Here is a 17,138-nt window from a genome sequence, read left to right as displayed (position 1 = left end):
AGGGCTGTAAGGACTGTGCCCAATCCAAGAGCCCACGTCATCTACCCGCTGGAAAGCTCCATCCCTTGCCGATTCCGAACCGTCCCTGGTCACACCTAGGAGTGGACTTTATCACTGACCTCCCTTCGTCAGAAGGTAATACCTGTATTCTAGTCATAGTAGATAGATTCTCAAAGTTTGTCAAACTAATCCCTCTGAAAGGTCTTCCCACAGCCTTTGAAACTGCCGACAATATCTTTAATCAAGTCTTCAGGTCATTTGGTATTCCAGAAGATATTGTGTCGGACAGAGGTCCACAGTTCATCTCACGTCTATGGAAAGCCTTCTTCAAGCTCCTAGGTGTGGCCGTCAGCCTCTCTTCTGGATATCATCCCCAAACCAACGGGCAGACAGAGAGGAAGATTCAGGAGGTGGGACGGTTCCTGAGGACCTTCTGCAGTGGTCACCAGAACTCCTGGAGCCAGTATTTGGGCTGGGCAGAATATGCCCAAAATTCACTGCGGCAACCCTCCACCGGACTCACGCCATTCCAGTGCGTCCTGGGCTTCCAACCACCGCTCTTTCCCTGGGATGGCGAACCATCTGATGTCCCCGCAGTGGATCACTGGTTCCGGGAGAGCGAGAGAGTCTGGGACGAGGCTCATCAACATCTGCAGAGGGCAGTCCGTCGAAGCAAGGTAACCGCCGATAGGAGAAGGTCTGAAGAACCCAGATACACACCCGGACAAAAGGTGTGGCTATCCACCCGGGACATACGCATGCGACTGCCCTCTCGCAAGTTAAGTCCCCGATTTGTTGGTCCCTTCACCATCGTGGAACAGGTTAACCCCGTCACCTACAAACTACAATTACCCTCTCACTACCGTATTCACCCTACATTCCACGTATCACTCCTGAAACCCTATCACGATCCTGTTCTTCCCTCCACAGAGCCTGACCACGAAGAGGAACCCCCTCCTCCACTGCTCCTAGAAGAAGGAGCCGTCTACGCAGTGAAGGAGATCTTGCGTTCCCGACGTCGTGGTGGCCAGTTGGAGTACCTGGTGGACTGGGAAGGGTACGGCCCCGAAGAAAGGACATGGGTTCCCAGAGCTGATATTCTCGATCCTAGTCTCATGGTGGAGTTTCATGAGAGCCACCCTGAGTTCCCAGCGCCTAGAGGCAGAGGGAGACCACCACGGCGTCGGAGGGTGTCGGCCCTCAGGAGCGGGCCCTGGGGAGGGGGGTACTGTCATGGATTGGTCAGGCTCTCACGACCCCCACTCACGAAGATCACCAGCACCTGACTTCTAATGAGCACACAGCTGCATCACATTCACGAGCACCAGATAAAAGCACAGCACTCCAGTCGCTCATTGTCCGGGCTCGTCTCGACGAAAGCGGACAACTGAGCGACCACTCAGCGTAGTCATCCTCAGCTAAAACAAACGATTTACTTACCTGTTCTCTTTGTATTCCTCCTAGTCTTCCTGGTCCTCCCGAATCGTCCTGTCTTCCAGTCCTTCCAAGTCTGTGTCATCCTCTGTCAGCTGTATCTGGTGTGTGCTGTCCATCCTCGTGTATTCCTGTTACCCAGCCACGGAGGAAAAGACCCCAACATCATTCCTGATCCTCCAGGCTATCCTTCATGTGCTCCTTGTTGTCATTTAATAAACACCCTAACGTTTCCTTACCTCTGTCTCCTGTCCGCTTCATAACACGTGACCCTTTAAAGGCGACGGCAACAATAACATTAATTTCATATTGCCTGTATATGATTTTTGTTTTTTTTTAGCCTTAAAGTGACAGTAATCCTGACTGGGCCGGTATAAGATTCTGACAGTATGATAACCATCGATAAAAATATCACGCTTTTACAGTATTGTGATTACTGCTCTAAAATGTATTTTTTTTAAATGTCTGGCTAAAAACATGGTTTCTGCAGGTTTCATCACGTCAAATTTAAGACTTTTTAAGACCTTTTTAAGACCATTATCAATGAAATTTCAGACTATCACAGGGCAAAACGCTAATAATTTTCTGTAATAACCAGTGGATTTTTTTTTGCTTGCCCAATAAAAATTAAAATTCAGTTATTTCTTAGCCACTTATTTTAAATAATGTGTCAAAACAAACAAACACTAGTTATGTACATATATGTTTATTAGCACAACTCTTCTTTAAAAAAATGAGTTTTTAAAAAGCTATTTAAAGTTTTTAACGTTTTTTTTTAAGTTTAATTTTAAAGTTTTAAAATTTTTAAGTTTTAAAAGCTATCATAAACAAAATTTATGCCCAAAATAAATTACATTTTTTAAAATTTTATTTTGTTTCCTAATATTCAATAACATATTTTCTGAATTCTGAGGTCTAAATCAAGGTTAATATTTATTTTGAGGGTAACTACACCTTCTAGTTTAATATCACCTTTAACTTCTAAATTACTTTATAATGCTATATACAACAAAACAGTAATGTTTAGGTGTCATTTATTTATTCGACACTCACAATGAGATACTAATTTAGTCTTCTGAAAATCACACCAAAACAGAATATTTTTCACAAATACAACGTAGCATAAACAATATTAAATTAAAGACAATAGGAATGTCTCAAAGTTTTAAAAGCTATAATAAACAACATTTATGCACAACATAAATTTATGCATGAAAACATGGAGAACTTTTAAACAATTGTTATTGTAAGGATGTAAGGGAGACAAACATACTGCTAAATAGTTAATAAATGTTAATTTTGTCAAACTTTGATGGATGGATTTGTTGGTTGTACTGATTGACTACAGCTTTACATGGACAATTTGTGAAAATTATGACCTGTTTAAAAGTCCCACAACAGCATATTACAGTGAATTTTTCAGTGAGTTTTTGAAATTTAAGACATTTTAAGACCCCTGGGACACCCTGAAAAAAACGAATACTTTTTCCCCTTTGAACACAATATATTTTATTTTGGGAAACATTTAAAATATTTTGGAACAGTAAAAATGTCAGGCTGCTCTCTTCTCTTATTTAAAATAACATCTTTGGATATTTTTTTTCTGTTGGCGATACCTTTTTCCTAAAAAGCTGAAAAAAAAATGTAATAAAAATCTTACACATACCTTAGGAACAGTATAGCAGAAAATTTTGCCGATTTTAAAACCTTGACTTTTCCAAACCCCGGTATACCTTGAAAATGGTTAGCGTCCCATGCCTAATCCTGACTGGCATTTTCTGAATCACCAAATATCAGTTTTAGCTCTATTAAATGAATAATCTCTTTTTAAATTCTTTAATGTTCTGCTGAAGAGCAAATTCGTGACCTGAAAGTGAGTAAATTAACAGTAAATGGCCATTTATTTCGATCCCTATCCCTTTCATTTCCTGTGACGCTCCAGAGACAGACGAGTCTTCGCTGAGGCCAGCTTCCAGCATCCGCCACTGAGACTGCAGCTCTGCACAAGACGTTTGGCCAGCGGAGAAATTAAAATGATTGTGCCCAACTGAGCCTGGCTTCTCTCAAGGTTTTTTTTTTTTTTTTCACTTCCGCCAATTAGTGAAGTTTTTTTTTTCCCTCTCCGCTGTCGCCACTGGCTTGCATGGTTCAGGATCTATAGAGCTGCACATCGTTGGATTTGCTCTTCAATATTTGGACTCTCAGTAGTGATTATTAAACCACACTTAACTGAGCTAAACTAAACTGAACTTAAACACTACAAATTGAACTACACTGTTCCTATTTACTATGACCTTTTATGTGAAGCTGCTTTGACACAATCCACATTGTATAAGCGCTATACAAATAAAGGTGAATTGAATTGAATTGAATTGAATTCATTTCTGACCCTGGTCTTAAAACCTTCAGATACTGTCATACATACTTTTTTATATGTATTTCTCCCACAGAAATACAACAGCAAGACAACAAGGAAAAAACTATTAAGTGCAAACATACAGCGATACACTCCGTCCGTCATCACAGTGCATTCAGCTGTGGAAGAAAACATTGTATCGCAGGCTGAAATACCTGAAACTATGGAGGCCAGTTTTGATGTTTCAGTGTTTCTCACAAGTTCCAGTTCAATGTCTTCATATGGGGACGTCTCAATGTCATCATAACCTGCAACACACACACAAACACACACACATTAACACTTCGGATTGTTTTGAGTAGTTAATCTCACCATAACTGCCTAATCATTAGCACCACGTAATCAAATTGCAGAGATCATATGATACTTCTTCGATTATGATTTATTGAGTTTTCACAGATCTAAATAGGCCGTGATTCGTTTTGATATATGAATTTGTTGAACTGTCAGTCCACACATTTCAGGGTCAGGAACAAGACATGAGTTGAAATAGCATTAAGTCTATTTGTATCACACAACCCTGGGGATGCCGCAAGTCAAGATTGGTGAAAATGAAACCACACACACACACACTCACGCACACGCTTAAGCTTGTACTGTAAATTTACTGCTGTGGTGGCTTTCTATTTATATACATTGTACTCAAATGAACAGAAACTTGTCTACTTATGTGTACATCCATAAAAGATGTATGAATTATTTACTATTTAATTACTAATGTTCTGTTTAACAAATTAAAATGATTACATTTTTACAATTAATTACGAATAAGTACAATTTGACATTTACCTTTATGTATTAATTAGATTTTGTTTATTTTATTAGTGAATTTTAGTTTTATTCTTTATTTATTTATATTCTTTTATTTAATTTTTCATTTATTTTTTATTTAGACCCCTGATGAATAAAGGGACTAAGCCGAAGGAAAACAAAATAATGATTTTTATTCAATTTTTTTTTATTTTACATTTGATTGTTTTAAATGTATTTATTCTTTAAATGTTTTTGAATATTCAGTTTGTTTATAAATAATTTTTATTTAATTTTATATAGAATGTTTTTTTATTATTTTACATTTGATTGATTGTTTTAAATGTATTTATCCTTTAAATGTTTTTGAATATTCAGTTTGCTCATAAATAATTGGAATTTTTATTTTATATAGAATTTTTTTTATTATTTTACATTTGTTTTAAATGTATTTATTCTTTAAATGTTTTTTAAATATTCAGTTTGTTTATAAATAATTTTTATTTAATTTTATATAGAATTTTTTTTTTTTACATTTGATTGATTGTTTTAAATGTATTTATTCTTTAAATGTTTTTGAACATTCAGTTTTTGTTTCGTAATAACTATGTAAAACACTAGCACTATGTACGAATAAGCACTATGTATTCAAACTTCACGAGCCTTAACAGATTAACAATTATTGCTACATTTTTCAGCAAGCACAGCTCATATTTTCTCAAAAAAGATCTTACACACTTAGCCAAACCCCACAATACACATCCAGTCATTTCACGAGCATGTTATTATTGTGTCTACATCCCCAGAAGGAGGTTTTTGTCATGTTGTCACATTCTTTTGGGGACATTTTTGTAGAAATTTGGTGATCCCTTTAAACAAATGCAAACAGGCAGGATTTTGTTACAAATCCTGTACACGCACTTACACATACAGCACATCTCCATCTACGGAGGCGCAACATCAAGTGTCAGTCATGCATGCATGTTTAGACCAAGAGACTGCATTTACATTTGCACAAAAACAGATTTTTTGCTTACATCTGACACAGATCTGAATTTGCTGAACACATGTAAACACAAAACTATTCTGAGTCACATGCCTCTCACCCAGTTTCACTGTGTATACTGTATTTGTACTATTTGTAACACAAATTTATTTTTGTTTATTTTATTTATTAAATTATAAATATTTAAAATTATTTGTTTCAATTCTATTAAATAAAGTTTCCCAAACCGGAAGTGGAACCCATAATTTAAAACACAGTAGAGTCAAAGTTGGATAAGCATTGCATTGTTGGACCTAATACTTAATGCAGCAGTGTTAAAGGAACCATCCATTGTTTTTTTGACAATAGGCCCATTTTACAACACCCCCAGAGTTAAACAGTTGCGTTTACCATTTTTTAATCCATATAGCCAATCTCTGGGTTTAGCAGGAGAACTTTTAGCTTAGCTTAGCATAAATAATTGAATTGGATTAGACCATTAGCATGTCGCAGGTGCAATGATATTAATGATATTAGTCTCAGTCTCATTGGAAGAGTTATAAATATGGGGACTAATTAATGTGCTGTGTAATATCGTTGCGCCTGCTGTAGTCATGGTACAGCAGCAAAATTCCTTGATTATTATGCTGGGAATGAGAGTATACTTCTTAACCATTTCGACCTAGAAAATAGCAACTTTTCATTTTTGCGTTGGTCTCATTCATTCATTTTCTTTTCGCTTAGTCCCTTCATTAATCAGGGGTCGCCACAGGGAAATGAATTGCCAACTTATCCAGCATAAGTTTTATGCAGCAGATGCCCTTCCAGCCACAACCCAACACTGGGGAAACACCCACATACATTAACACAAAATTTATTTGTATTTATTTGTTTATTTATTTTATTTATTAAATTATATATTTTTTATTTATTTGTTTTAATTCTATGAAATAAAGTTCCCTAAACCGGAAGTGCAACCTATAATTTAAAACACAGTAGAGTCAAAGTTGGATAAGCATTGCATCGTTGGACTTGTTTTTAATACTTAATGCAACTGTGTTACAGGAACCCTCCACTTTTTTAATAGGCTCATTTTACAAGTCCTTTAGAGATAAACAGTTGAGTTTTACCATTTTTGAATCCATATAGCCAATCGCTGGGTCTGGCGGGAGCATTTTTAGCTTAGCTTAGCATAAATAATTGAATTGGATTAGACCATTAGCATGTCGCAGGCGCAATGATATTAATGATATTAGTCTCAGTCTCGTTGGAAGAGTTATAAATATGGGGACTAATTAATGTGCTGTGTAATATCATTGTGCCTGCTGGAATGAGAGTATAGTTCTTAACCATTTCGACCTAGAAAATAGCAACTTTTCATTTTTCATTCATTAACTTTTCGGCTTAGTCCCTTTAACAATCAGGGGTCGCCACAGCAGAATGAACCACCAACTTATCCAGCATATGTTTTACGCAGCGCATGCCCTCCCTTCTAGCCAGCAACCCAACACTGGGAAACACCCATACACTCTTGCATTCACACACCTACACTACAGCCAATTTAGCTTATTCAATTCACCTATACCGCATGTCTTTGGACTGTGGAGGAAACCCACGCGAACACAGGGATAACATGCAAACTTGCTAACTACTAACTAGAACATGAGAACCAGCGACCTTCTTGCCCTGAGGCGATCGTGCTACCCACTACGCCACCGTGACGCCCCCGTTGATCTTATTAAACAATGTAACAGAGGGGTCAAGCTTTGAATAGGAAGATTATCTAAACATTTTGGTAATTGAGTGAGATCCTATCATCATAATGGACCTGGAGATCAGATTCAAATTGGAAAAACTCAACTGTAAATGTAAGGTAGTTGTAAAATTAGAATTTTTTTTAAAGACGAGTGTTCCTTTAATGAAGATAGCAATTTATCCTATTTGCAAAATACAAGATTTCCATATTTGCGCAGTTTTTGAGGAATTGCTTTAGTTTGTTTGTATAGTAATATGTAATATCTGGCAACACCGCATCGCCTTTCAAAATATAAACATGCAATAGGGTATATGCAAAGGACTTTTTATTTTTTAGTAACTTGGGTCAAGCGCTTCCGGTGAACTGTATGCCGTAAATAAATCGGCGCGTTTAAGCTGCTTTCTTTAAAAATCAATGATCTCCACTGCCTGATTGATATACGATATAAAGTGGGTCTCAGATTGTACAAGAAGCCCTGCATCAAACTACATTTTTCCGCACCATGTCTTTAAAATATGAACATTTATTTTACCCCAGTATATTCAATGGAGCTTCTGCGCTAGCCTGCTAATCCTGATGGGCGCATGTGTGTAAATGGCTTTTTATCTCATTTTACAATTGAACAACTAAATGAATGCTGAAGTCTATTTAACTGAATGTGTTTTAATTATATTACAACATCGATGCTGTAAAAGGAACCGTATAAAATTGGAAAAAGTCACATAAACCATTCACCGGAAGTTTATCAGTAAGGAAAGAAACACTAGCTGTGCATTTACCCTATAGTTCATTGCTGAGGAAACCCAGCCTGATCTCACGAGGAAACGTAACTATTTTACGTTTTGTCAGTTTATCGAATTTATATGAATTCGTACTAATTCATTCATACGAAAATGTACAATTTCAAAAAGGACTTAACCAAACCGTCATTGGGAGTTGAGCAAATTGTACTAAATTGTAGGACTGAGATTGTACGAATTCATATGAATTAGCCACTAAATCAAAAATTACGAATTGCTGTGAGATTATGTTGGGAGACCACAAATTGGTAAGTCAAATGCAATGATCACAATATTATTCAAATACGAAACTGTCAAACGCTATCAAAACAGTAGCATATTAACCCTTGTAGATGAAAAAAAATGATTAATTGGATTTACTAAATTTATTAATTAAGGTAAGTGGTTGCAAACAATTTATATAGATCGAATATAAACAAATTAAGTTGTGTAATTAAGTAATATTATTAAAATTAGTTTGTTTCACTTTATTCATTCATTCATTTTCTTTTTGGCTTAGTCCCTTTATTAATCTGGGGTCGCCACAGCGGAATGAACCACCAACTTATCCAGCATATGTTTTACACAGCGGATGCCCTTCCAGCTGCAATCCATCACTGGGAAACATCCATACACTCTCATTTCACACACATACACTACGGACAATTTTTAGCTTACCCAATTCACCTATACTACATGTCTTTGGACTTGTGGGGGTAACCGGAGAACCCAGAGGAAACCCATGCAAACACGGGGAGAACATGCAAACTCCACACAGAAACGCCAACTCACCCAGCCGAGGCTCAAACCAGCGACCTTCTTGCGGTGAGGCGACAGCACTAATTACTGCGACGCCGCGTCGCACTTGTTTCAATTGACCCTGAATAAATTGTTTGCAACCACTTACCATAAAAGAACTAGTAAATCCAATGAATCTTTTATTTTTAGTGTACAACAGACCTCTCAATGCACAGCAATTTGCAACTTTTTTGATGTTGTCATAAGAATTTGCATCATAATCTCTTTTTTACATTTTAATACAATTTGCTCATCGCCGAATGACAGTTGCATTTAGGTGTGGGTTTTTTGGGACACACATCCATTTGTGCGAATGAAATTGAATTAATCTGTACGAATTAGTATCTTCTGACAATAAATAGTTACATTTCCTCAAGATTCAGCTGGATCTGTACAACAACAGATCATAAAACATAAGTTCTAATTTAATATTCATACACTGATTCTTATTAAAGTCACCATGAAATGGAAGTTAAGATTGTCCTTTTTTCACATATTGTGACCTACATTCAATTGTGACCTACATTCATCTGAAATAAAATAAAAAATCTGATTTGATCATTGGTAGATGGGTGCTGCTAACAAAATGAAGAAAGACCAATGGATGAAGGCAGAGCAAAAGCAAGTCTCGCACTGATAGCCCCACCCTAAAGGACTGATAGGTCTACCCTAAAGGCATTACATGTGACCAGAAATAAAGAAAAGTCATTTTGAGGGGGGAGGAAGGTTATGGTGTTTGATTAAAGATTATGGGAGCAAACGAACTGTAACAAAATAATAAAGTGCACAGATACATTGTTTTTTAACAAGCACTACTGTATAAATTTAAAAATAAGAAGAGCAAAATTTAATTTTATGTTACACTGTTAACATGTTTTGTAAATTACACAGTATTTAACTGTAAATCATTCATTAATTCATTTTCTTTTCGGCTTAGTGCCTTTATTAATCCAGGGTCACCAAAGTGGAATGAACCGCCAACTTATCCAGCATATGTTTTATGCAGAGGTACCATTCCAGCTGCAACCCATCAATGGGAAACATCCATACACACTCATACACTACGGACATTTTTTTAGCTTACCCAATTCACCTGTACCACATGTCTTTAAACTTGTGGGGGAAACCGGAGCACCCGGAGGACGTGAACACAAGGAGAACATGCAAACTTCACACAGAAATGCCAGCTGACCCAACGGAGGCTCGAACCAGCGACCTTCTTGCTGTGAGGCGACAGCAATACCCTCTGCGCCACCGCGTCACCCATTTAACTGTAATATGAACTGTATTTTTCTGTAGAACAGTTAGGCAGTGTGTAACGGTATTTTAAAGTTGCCTTGTGAAAATTTGTGTATATTTTACAGTAAATATACTGTACAATACAGCAAATATCTATACAGCGAGATAAATGGTGTTAGAGTAAATTTGCTGTAATTTATTTACCGGTACAGTAAGTTACTGGTGAACTGCTGCCAGTAAGTTACTGTAGATTCTACAGAAAATTGTTAAGTGTAGTTGTAAACCTTGAAATGTTTTAAAGCAAAAAATGTATTAATGTATTCCTGCATGAAAGACAAGGAATACACATATCAGCCATTATTTCTTCACAATAACAAGCCCACAGACTTCAATTTTCCAACACGGCCTCAGACGGTTCTGATTTGTGCGGCAAGCAAGAGAGGAACACTTGACATTTCCAGATGAAGTGTTTTAAAAGCACTTATTTGTGAGGCTGTCGATCAGGCCGGGCCCTTTCTGGCCCCTCAGACGCATGACGAGCTCGCCGCCGGAGAAGCCCGGGATTATTCAGCGTTTACAACAGCTCTTGATGAGTCGCTGTGGGTACCCGACTTCCTGTTTCATAAGATTTAATATTAATAAGCCATATTGGGTGGGAATACGGACTCGGAATCAATTAATTTTGCAGCCACGGTGCCGTAATCTCTTCAACTCGCGAGCTAACACAACAGAACCAGATGCTCTCGACGGTACCAACCGAGCGAGTCCTGGTTCCTGCGTGCGCGCGCGTGTGTGTGTATCCCGCCGCATGATGAACAGATGAGGGAAACGGCGAGATTAATCACGATAGCTCTGTCAGCGAGCCGCTCGTTTGTTTAGTGTCTGACTGGCTTTTATGCCTCCTTGCCATTTCATACACATTACTGAGCAGTCATTAAACGCTATTACTGGCTGAATCGAAATCCTCTGGTAGCTCACTCAACACTCTCATTAAAGCGCTTTGGCATCTCCTGAAAGAACATAACAAACGGCATCCGCTGAGATCCGTGAGTTCACTGTTTATAACCGGCGGAACAAAGGCGGACATTTTTTTTAGAAATGGATATTACTCAATTCTTTATGCGTGACTTTGTCTACTATTTCTGATGCGATTTCCTTCTTTAAAACATTCTCCTTTCATTGTGACAGTGGCTTGCTTGGTAATAGATGGACATGAGCATGAGGTTCAGTCTGAGAATATTCTTGAGCAGCTTGAAAATATATGAAACTGCATTTATCTATAATTTGACTGACTTATGAAGGGATGTTACATGAAGGGATGTGGCAAAAATACATTGAAATTTTATTTTTTTTTTAAATTCCAAATACATAAACTTTAAGTGTATTAAAATAAACTACAAAAGACAACAGCCAGAAATGTATCAAAATAAAATACTGTATTTTGTATCTTAAAAAGACTACAAAATACTTTTAAAATGAAGCATGAAATTTCTTTGTAAATCTTCCATCAATAGGGATCAATCCCTTCACAATTAAACTAACTTAGTAAACAATTTTTGATAACACAAATGTTCTCAGCCACTTCATTCACCTTGAACTTGTAACCCAAAGGTAACTTGTGTTTTTCTTTGAGTTTAGTATAAATTTTGCACAAATTTCATACAGAAAGTCCTGTCTTGAAGATGATTATCCTATAGTTTAAATCATTTAATGCAGAGAATATAGTCCTATATCTGTTGATTATGTTTCCACCCATTGAGTGGCCAGTAAATTTCCCTCCTTCTCTGTTCAATGATAATTCTACCCATTAACAATTTTAGATTTAAAAGAATTACAGGACTATATGGGTTAATTTATTGTTCACATAATTAACAATTTCCATCCATTATTTCTACAGTATTTGATATATATATATATATATATATATATATATATATATATATATATATATATATATATATATATAGTGTATGAGTGTGAATGTCTGTGTATGGGTGTTTCCCAGCGATGGGTATGGGTGTGTGAATGAATCTGTTGCGTGAAACATATGCTGGATAAGTTATTGGTTTATTCCGCTATGGCGACCCCTGATGAATAAAGGGACTAAGTCGAAAAGAAAAAGAATGAATGAATGAAATTCTTAAGCAAAGATGCTGAAAGCACATTATATATTTCTGGTTTTAGCATTGTGAAGTAGCCATTTTCAACGGTTGTTGACTTGCTCCTGAAGATACCCTCACCATTTGTTTGTTATTGACAACCTTCTTAAAGATAAATCAGTTTTCTGTTCTGATCTCAAGCTTATAAGCAAATAATGAGAAAGCACCAATCAGAGGCCTCATTTTTAAGATGTCATCATGTACTGTAGACGTGTTGCAAAGTACTTTACAGTATTTTGAAACTAGTTTTTTTGGTATATTTTTATACTTTTTAAAGTATATTTTAATAGTTTATTTATATTTTATAGTATATTTTTATAATATCTTTACAGTTGAAGTCAGAATTATTAGCTCCCTTTAATTTAATATAAATATAAAGTATAAAAATATAAAGTAGAATATTATTTACAATCATCATGGCAAAGATAAAAGAATAAGTTATTAGAGATGAGTTATTAAAACTATTATGTTTAGAAATGTGTTGAAAAAAATCTCCCCGTTAAACAGAAATTGGGGAAAAAATAAACGGGCGCAAATAATTCAGGGGGGCTACTGACTTCAACTGTATATTTTATAATATATTTTTATAGTATATTTATATTTTATAGTATATTTTATAGTATATTCATATTTTATAGTATATTTTTATAGTATATTTATATTTTATATTATATTTTTATTGTATATTAATATTTTATAGTATATTTTTATAGTATATTTATATTTTGTTATATTTTTATAGTATATTCATATTTTATGGTATATTTTTACAGTATATTTATATTTTATAGTATATTTTTATAGTATATTCATATTTTATAGTACATTCATATTTTATAGTATATTTTTACAGTATATTTATATTTTATATCATATATTTATTGTCACACAACACTTTAGAAATTATTACTTTAAAAACAGCTGTTCTGCTTGATATTCTTCAAGGAATACAGTCTTTTGTAACAACAAAAACATAGCTTACTGTTATTTGACCACCCACAACAAGAAATTTTGTAAAGAAATTTCCCAAGTGTTGTTTAAACAAAAAGTAACACATTTTTAAACATATGTTTAAATTAAATTCTAATAATTAATTTCTTGTCTTTGACATGATGAGAGCACATAATATTTTACTAGTTATTTTCAAGATACTAGTATTTAGCTTAAAGGGCAATTTAAATGCTTAACTAGGATTAATTTGGCAAGTAATTGGACAACAGTGGTTCGTTATTTAACCAATTGAAAAAAATAATAATTTCTTAAAGGGTGGCTAATAATAATGACTTATAAAAATCATACAGTGTTTTTAAACTGCTTGGATTCTTATTTTGATAAATGGGGATATTTTCTGAATTTCTGTGACCCTCTTCAACGCTAGCAAACATGTAATGAGATCCTTCTTTTGGATGAGACGTTAAACTGAGGTCCTGACTCTTTGAAGTCGTTAAAATCCCAGGATGTCCTTCAAAAAAGAGTAGGGGTTTAACCCCGCGGGATCCTGGCCAAATTTGCCCATTGGCCTCTGTCCATGTCCATTAACTATCCCCATATGATAATTGGCTTCATTACTCCTGATTGGTCTCCTCTACACCAATGAACTGGTGCGTGGTGTGCAATATGGCTGCCGTTGTGTCATCCAGGTGGATGCTGCACACTAGTGGTAGATGAGGAGATCCCCCCTCCAAAATGTGTATAAAGCACTTGTAAGGAAAATTTAAGGAATTATTATGATTATTACAAAAAACATTATGGCTATTATATTGGCAAACCCCCCACCTTCTTTTTTTTTTGCATGTGTGTTGGTTTGGTATGTTTACTAACATTACTTACAGTAATTATTTAATATGCATATATATTTATATGATGTTATTGATATATTTTATTGATCTATTTTGTGCTGTTCTGTATTTATGTTAATTCTCTGTATTTGATATTCATCTGTGTTATTCGCAAGTAAATAATAAAACGTTCAGATCATTTAAAAAGCTGCTTTGATTCTAGCTAAACTAAAAGAAAATCAGGAAGAAGAAAAATTAGGAAATTCTGTGAAACTATGATTGTGATAATAATATGATCAATATGATGGTATTTTTGAAAATATTGATAATTCAAAGTAATTATTATTAATGATAATTCAAATTAATGTCAATAGCCATTTTCCCTGGTCTAAAATCAGTCTTTTACAAAAACGTTTTCTCTTAAACTTTCTACAGACCCTTTAGGGCTGACTTTGCAGCCTCTGGGAGTCCCTAGATGAAAGTATTTCCGGCTTGAACAGGATTTTTCATAAGAAATAAACTTAGGGAGGAAGTAAATGTCAGAACAGATCCAGGTGGTTGGAGAGGAGGGGTGAATTATAAGACAGCTTACAGCTGACAACGGTCACTGAGGAAAACACACCAGAGCTGCACGGTATTGGAAAAAAGTGACATTGCAATCTTTTATTTTTCTGCAATATATATTGCGATTATTGAGGACAATTTTACCATGATGAAGTGAATAGCTTGGAAAGAACTCATAATTTTAGGATTGATTAGGATCATCTGGGAGTATTCAGGTATACAAATTGAATCATTAAATGTGAAATAACACCACAATCTTAGTCGCACATACAGTTAAGGTCAAAATTATTTGCCTTCCTGTGTTGATGGTTAACAGGGAAAGGATTTTTTTCACAGTATTTCCGATAATATTTTTTCTTCTGGAGAAAGTTTTATTTGTTTTATTTCAGCTAGAAATAAAACCTAATTAACCTAGTTAAGCCTTTAAATTGCACTTTAAGCTGAATGTGACTGTCATCATGGCAAAGATTCATGGCAAACATAATTTCTTGTGGCTGGATGCTTTGGCTTGAAATGCTTGCACAGGCCTTAAAACACATGCAGATGATTTTTTGGTCAAAAAACGTCACAAACCAAAAAATGTCTTAACATTTTAGATCCTGCGATGTGTCTATTGCGGATGCACACATTGCGAAAATGATATATTATTGATATCGAAATCTGAAACGATATATTGTATTGTATTATACTGAAATTATAAATAAATCAGAAACTAAAATGACTATTTTCAACTCCAAAAGCAAAGTTGCACAAAACAAATTATGTCGACCTCTTTGGAAATCATTTAAAGTTAATAGGCTTTACAGATTTCTGGGAAATGTATGTATCATACTCCTTAAAAGTGTCTTCTTTAAAATCTAAAATTAGTCAGCCATTCCCAGAATGTGTCTGTGAAGTTTCCCACTGAAAATATACAACTGATTATCTATTATACTATGCTATAGATGGCCATGGGGGGGGGGGGGGGTAAACTTTTTCAGTGATGTTAGTTTCTGTAATACATGCTTCAGTGAATCAATTTAATGGATTTAAATGACATCTAGTTTATTAATAAAACATATTTAAGTTTTCAGTGTTTTGAGGGATATTTAGTGTATTCAAACCTAAAATAACCTCTGATTAGTTATTTTAGAGTTACCATTGTGTCAAATTAGACAAACTATGTGTCTAATTTTACTTTACTTTTAGGCTATATGTAGCTACAAACACCTATTTCACAAGAAAAGAGTCTTGTTGTTAACACTTACATTAGGCGCGTTCGCTGCAGCCAGTGATCAACGAGATTAGCCGAGCGCAGGCGGAGTTGAAAACAGAGCTGTCAAGCCGGACACTTCGGGGCTCAAAGTTGGCGTGATGACTGATCACATGGCTTAGTCATCATTTATTTGCTTTTATTTTTTTTATTTCTAACAACAAATGATTTACAGTACAAATAAAACAGAATATACAGTCTCTATAAAGTATAGTTACTTTTAAACAATTAGGGAATTATGAATTAAATATATAACAACTGCATGAGAGAAATAAGGGAAAATGAGAGGGTAATATAAACATAAAAACAAAAAGGCTTATTAAATACAAAGCAATAAGCACAAATTCAAGGAGTTTAAACATCACTGTTTAGGCTAATACTTCTTGTTTGAATATGCTAAAAAGGGGTTTACATTTATTTACAATTATAGATATAAAACTTTCCAATATTCAGTTGAAGTCAAAATTATTAGCTCCCCTTTGAATTTTTTAAAATTTCGCAAATGATGTTTAACAGATTCAGGAAATTTTCACAGTATGTCTGAAAATATTTTTTCTTCTGGAGAAAATCTTATTTGTTTTTGTTTTGTTTTTTTGGGGGGGGGCAAAGTTGTTAGCCCCTTTAAGCTATAATTTTTTTTTGGATAGTCTACTGAACAAACCATCATTTTACAATAACTTGCCTAATTACCCTAACCCGCCTAGTTAACCTAATTAACCTAGTTAAGCCTTTAAATGTCACTTTCACCTTTATAGAAGTGTCTTGAAAAATATCTAGTCAAATATTATTTACTGTCATCATGGCAAAGATAAAATAAACCAGTTATTAGAAATGAGTTATTAAAACTATTATGTTTAGAAATGTGTAGAAAAAAATCTTCTCTCCGTTAAACAGAAATTGGGGGAAAAAAATGAACAGGGGGTCTAATAATAATTTAGGGGGGCTAATAACTCTGACTTCAACTGTACTGTATATTAGTGTAAAACACTAAACAAGGTGTTTTGATTAAGTCTTAAACAATAATTAAGATTATTTTGAATAATGAAAGCATTTTCAAAAAAAAAAAAAAAACACTTTAATCCAAAAAGATTGAACAAAAGAAGCAAAATAAATGAGCTACACTCAGAAATTTTCCAGAACAAGCAAGATACATCAACGTCACTTTTAACATTTCTGCATAAACAGCTTGACAGGAAATAAAATACTTTATAATTATATATTTTTATAT

The 17,138-nt window shown here is 34.8% G+C and overlaps 1 protein-coding gene across 1 annotated transcript in view; it reads right to left on the bottom strand.

The window, feature by feature from the left end:
• The window catches only part of gfra3 (GDNF family receptor alpha 3), a 76,977-nt gene that overhangs the window by 32,106 nt on the left and 27,733 nt on the right, over positions 1–17,138 (bottom strand). Inside the window, exon 3 of the mRNA XM_056472813.1 lies at positions 4,006–4,098. Coding sequence (XP_056328788.1) covers positions 4,006–4,098 — 93 coding nt within the window. The remainder of the gene's footprint in view (positions 1–4,005; positions 4,099–17,138) is intronic.

This window comes from Danio aesculapii, chromosome 14 (genome assembly GCF_903798145.1).
Source record: "Danio aesculapii chromosome 14, fDanAes4.1, whole genome shotgun sequence".
NCBI lineage: Eukaryota > Metazoa > Chordata > Actinopteri > Cypriniformes > Danionidae > Danio > Danio aesculapii.
This window is presented reverse-complemented; position numbering and strand designations above follow the sequence as displayed.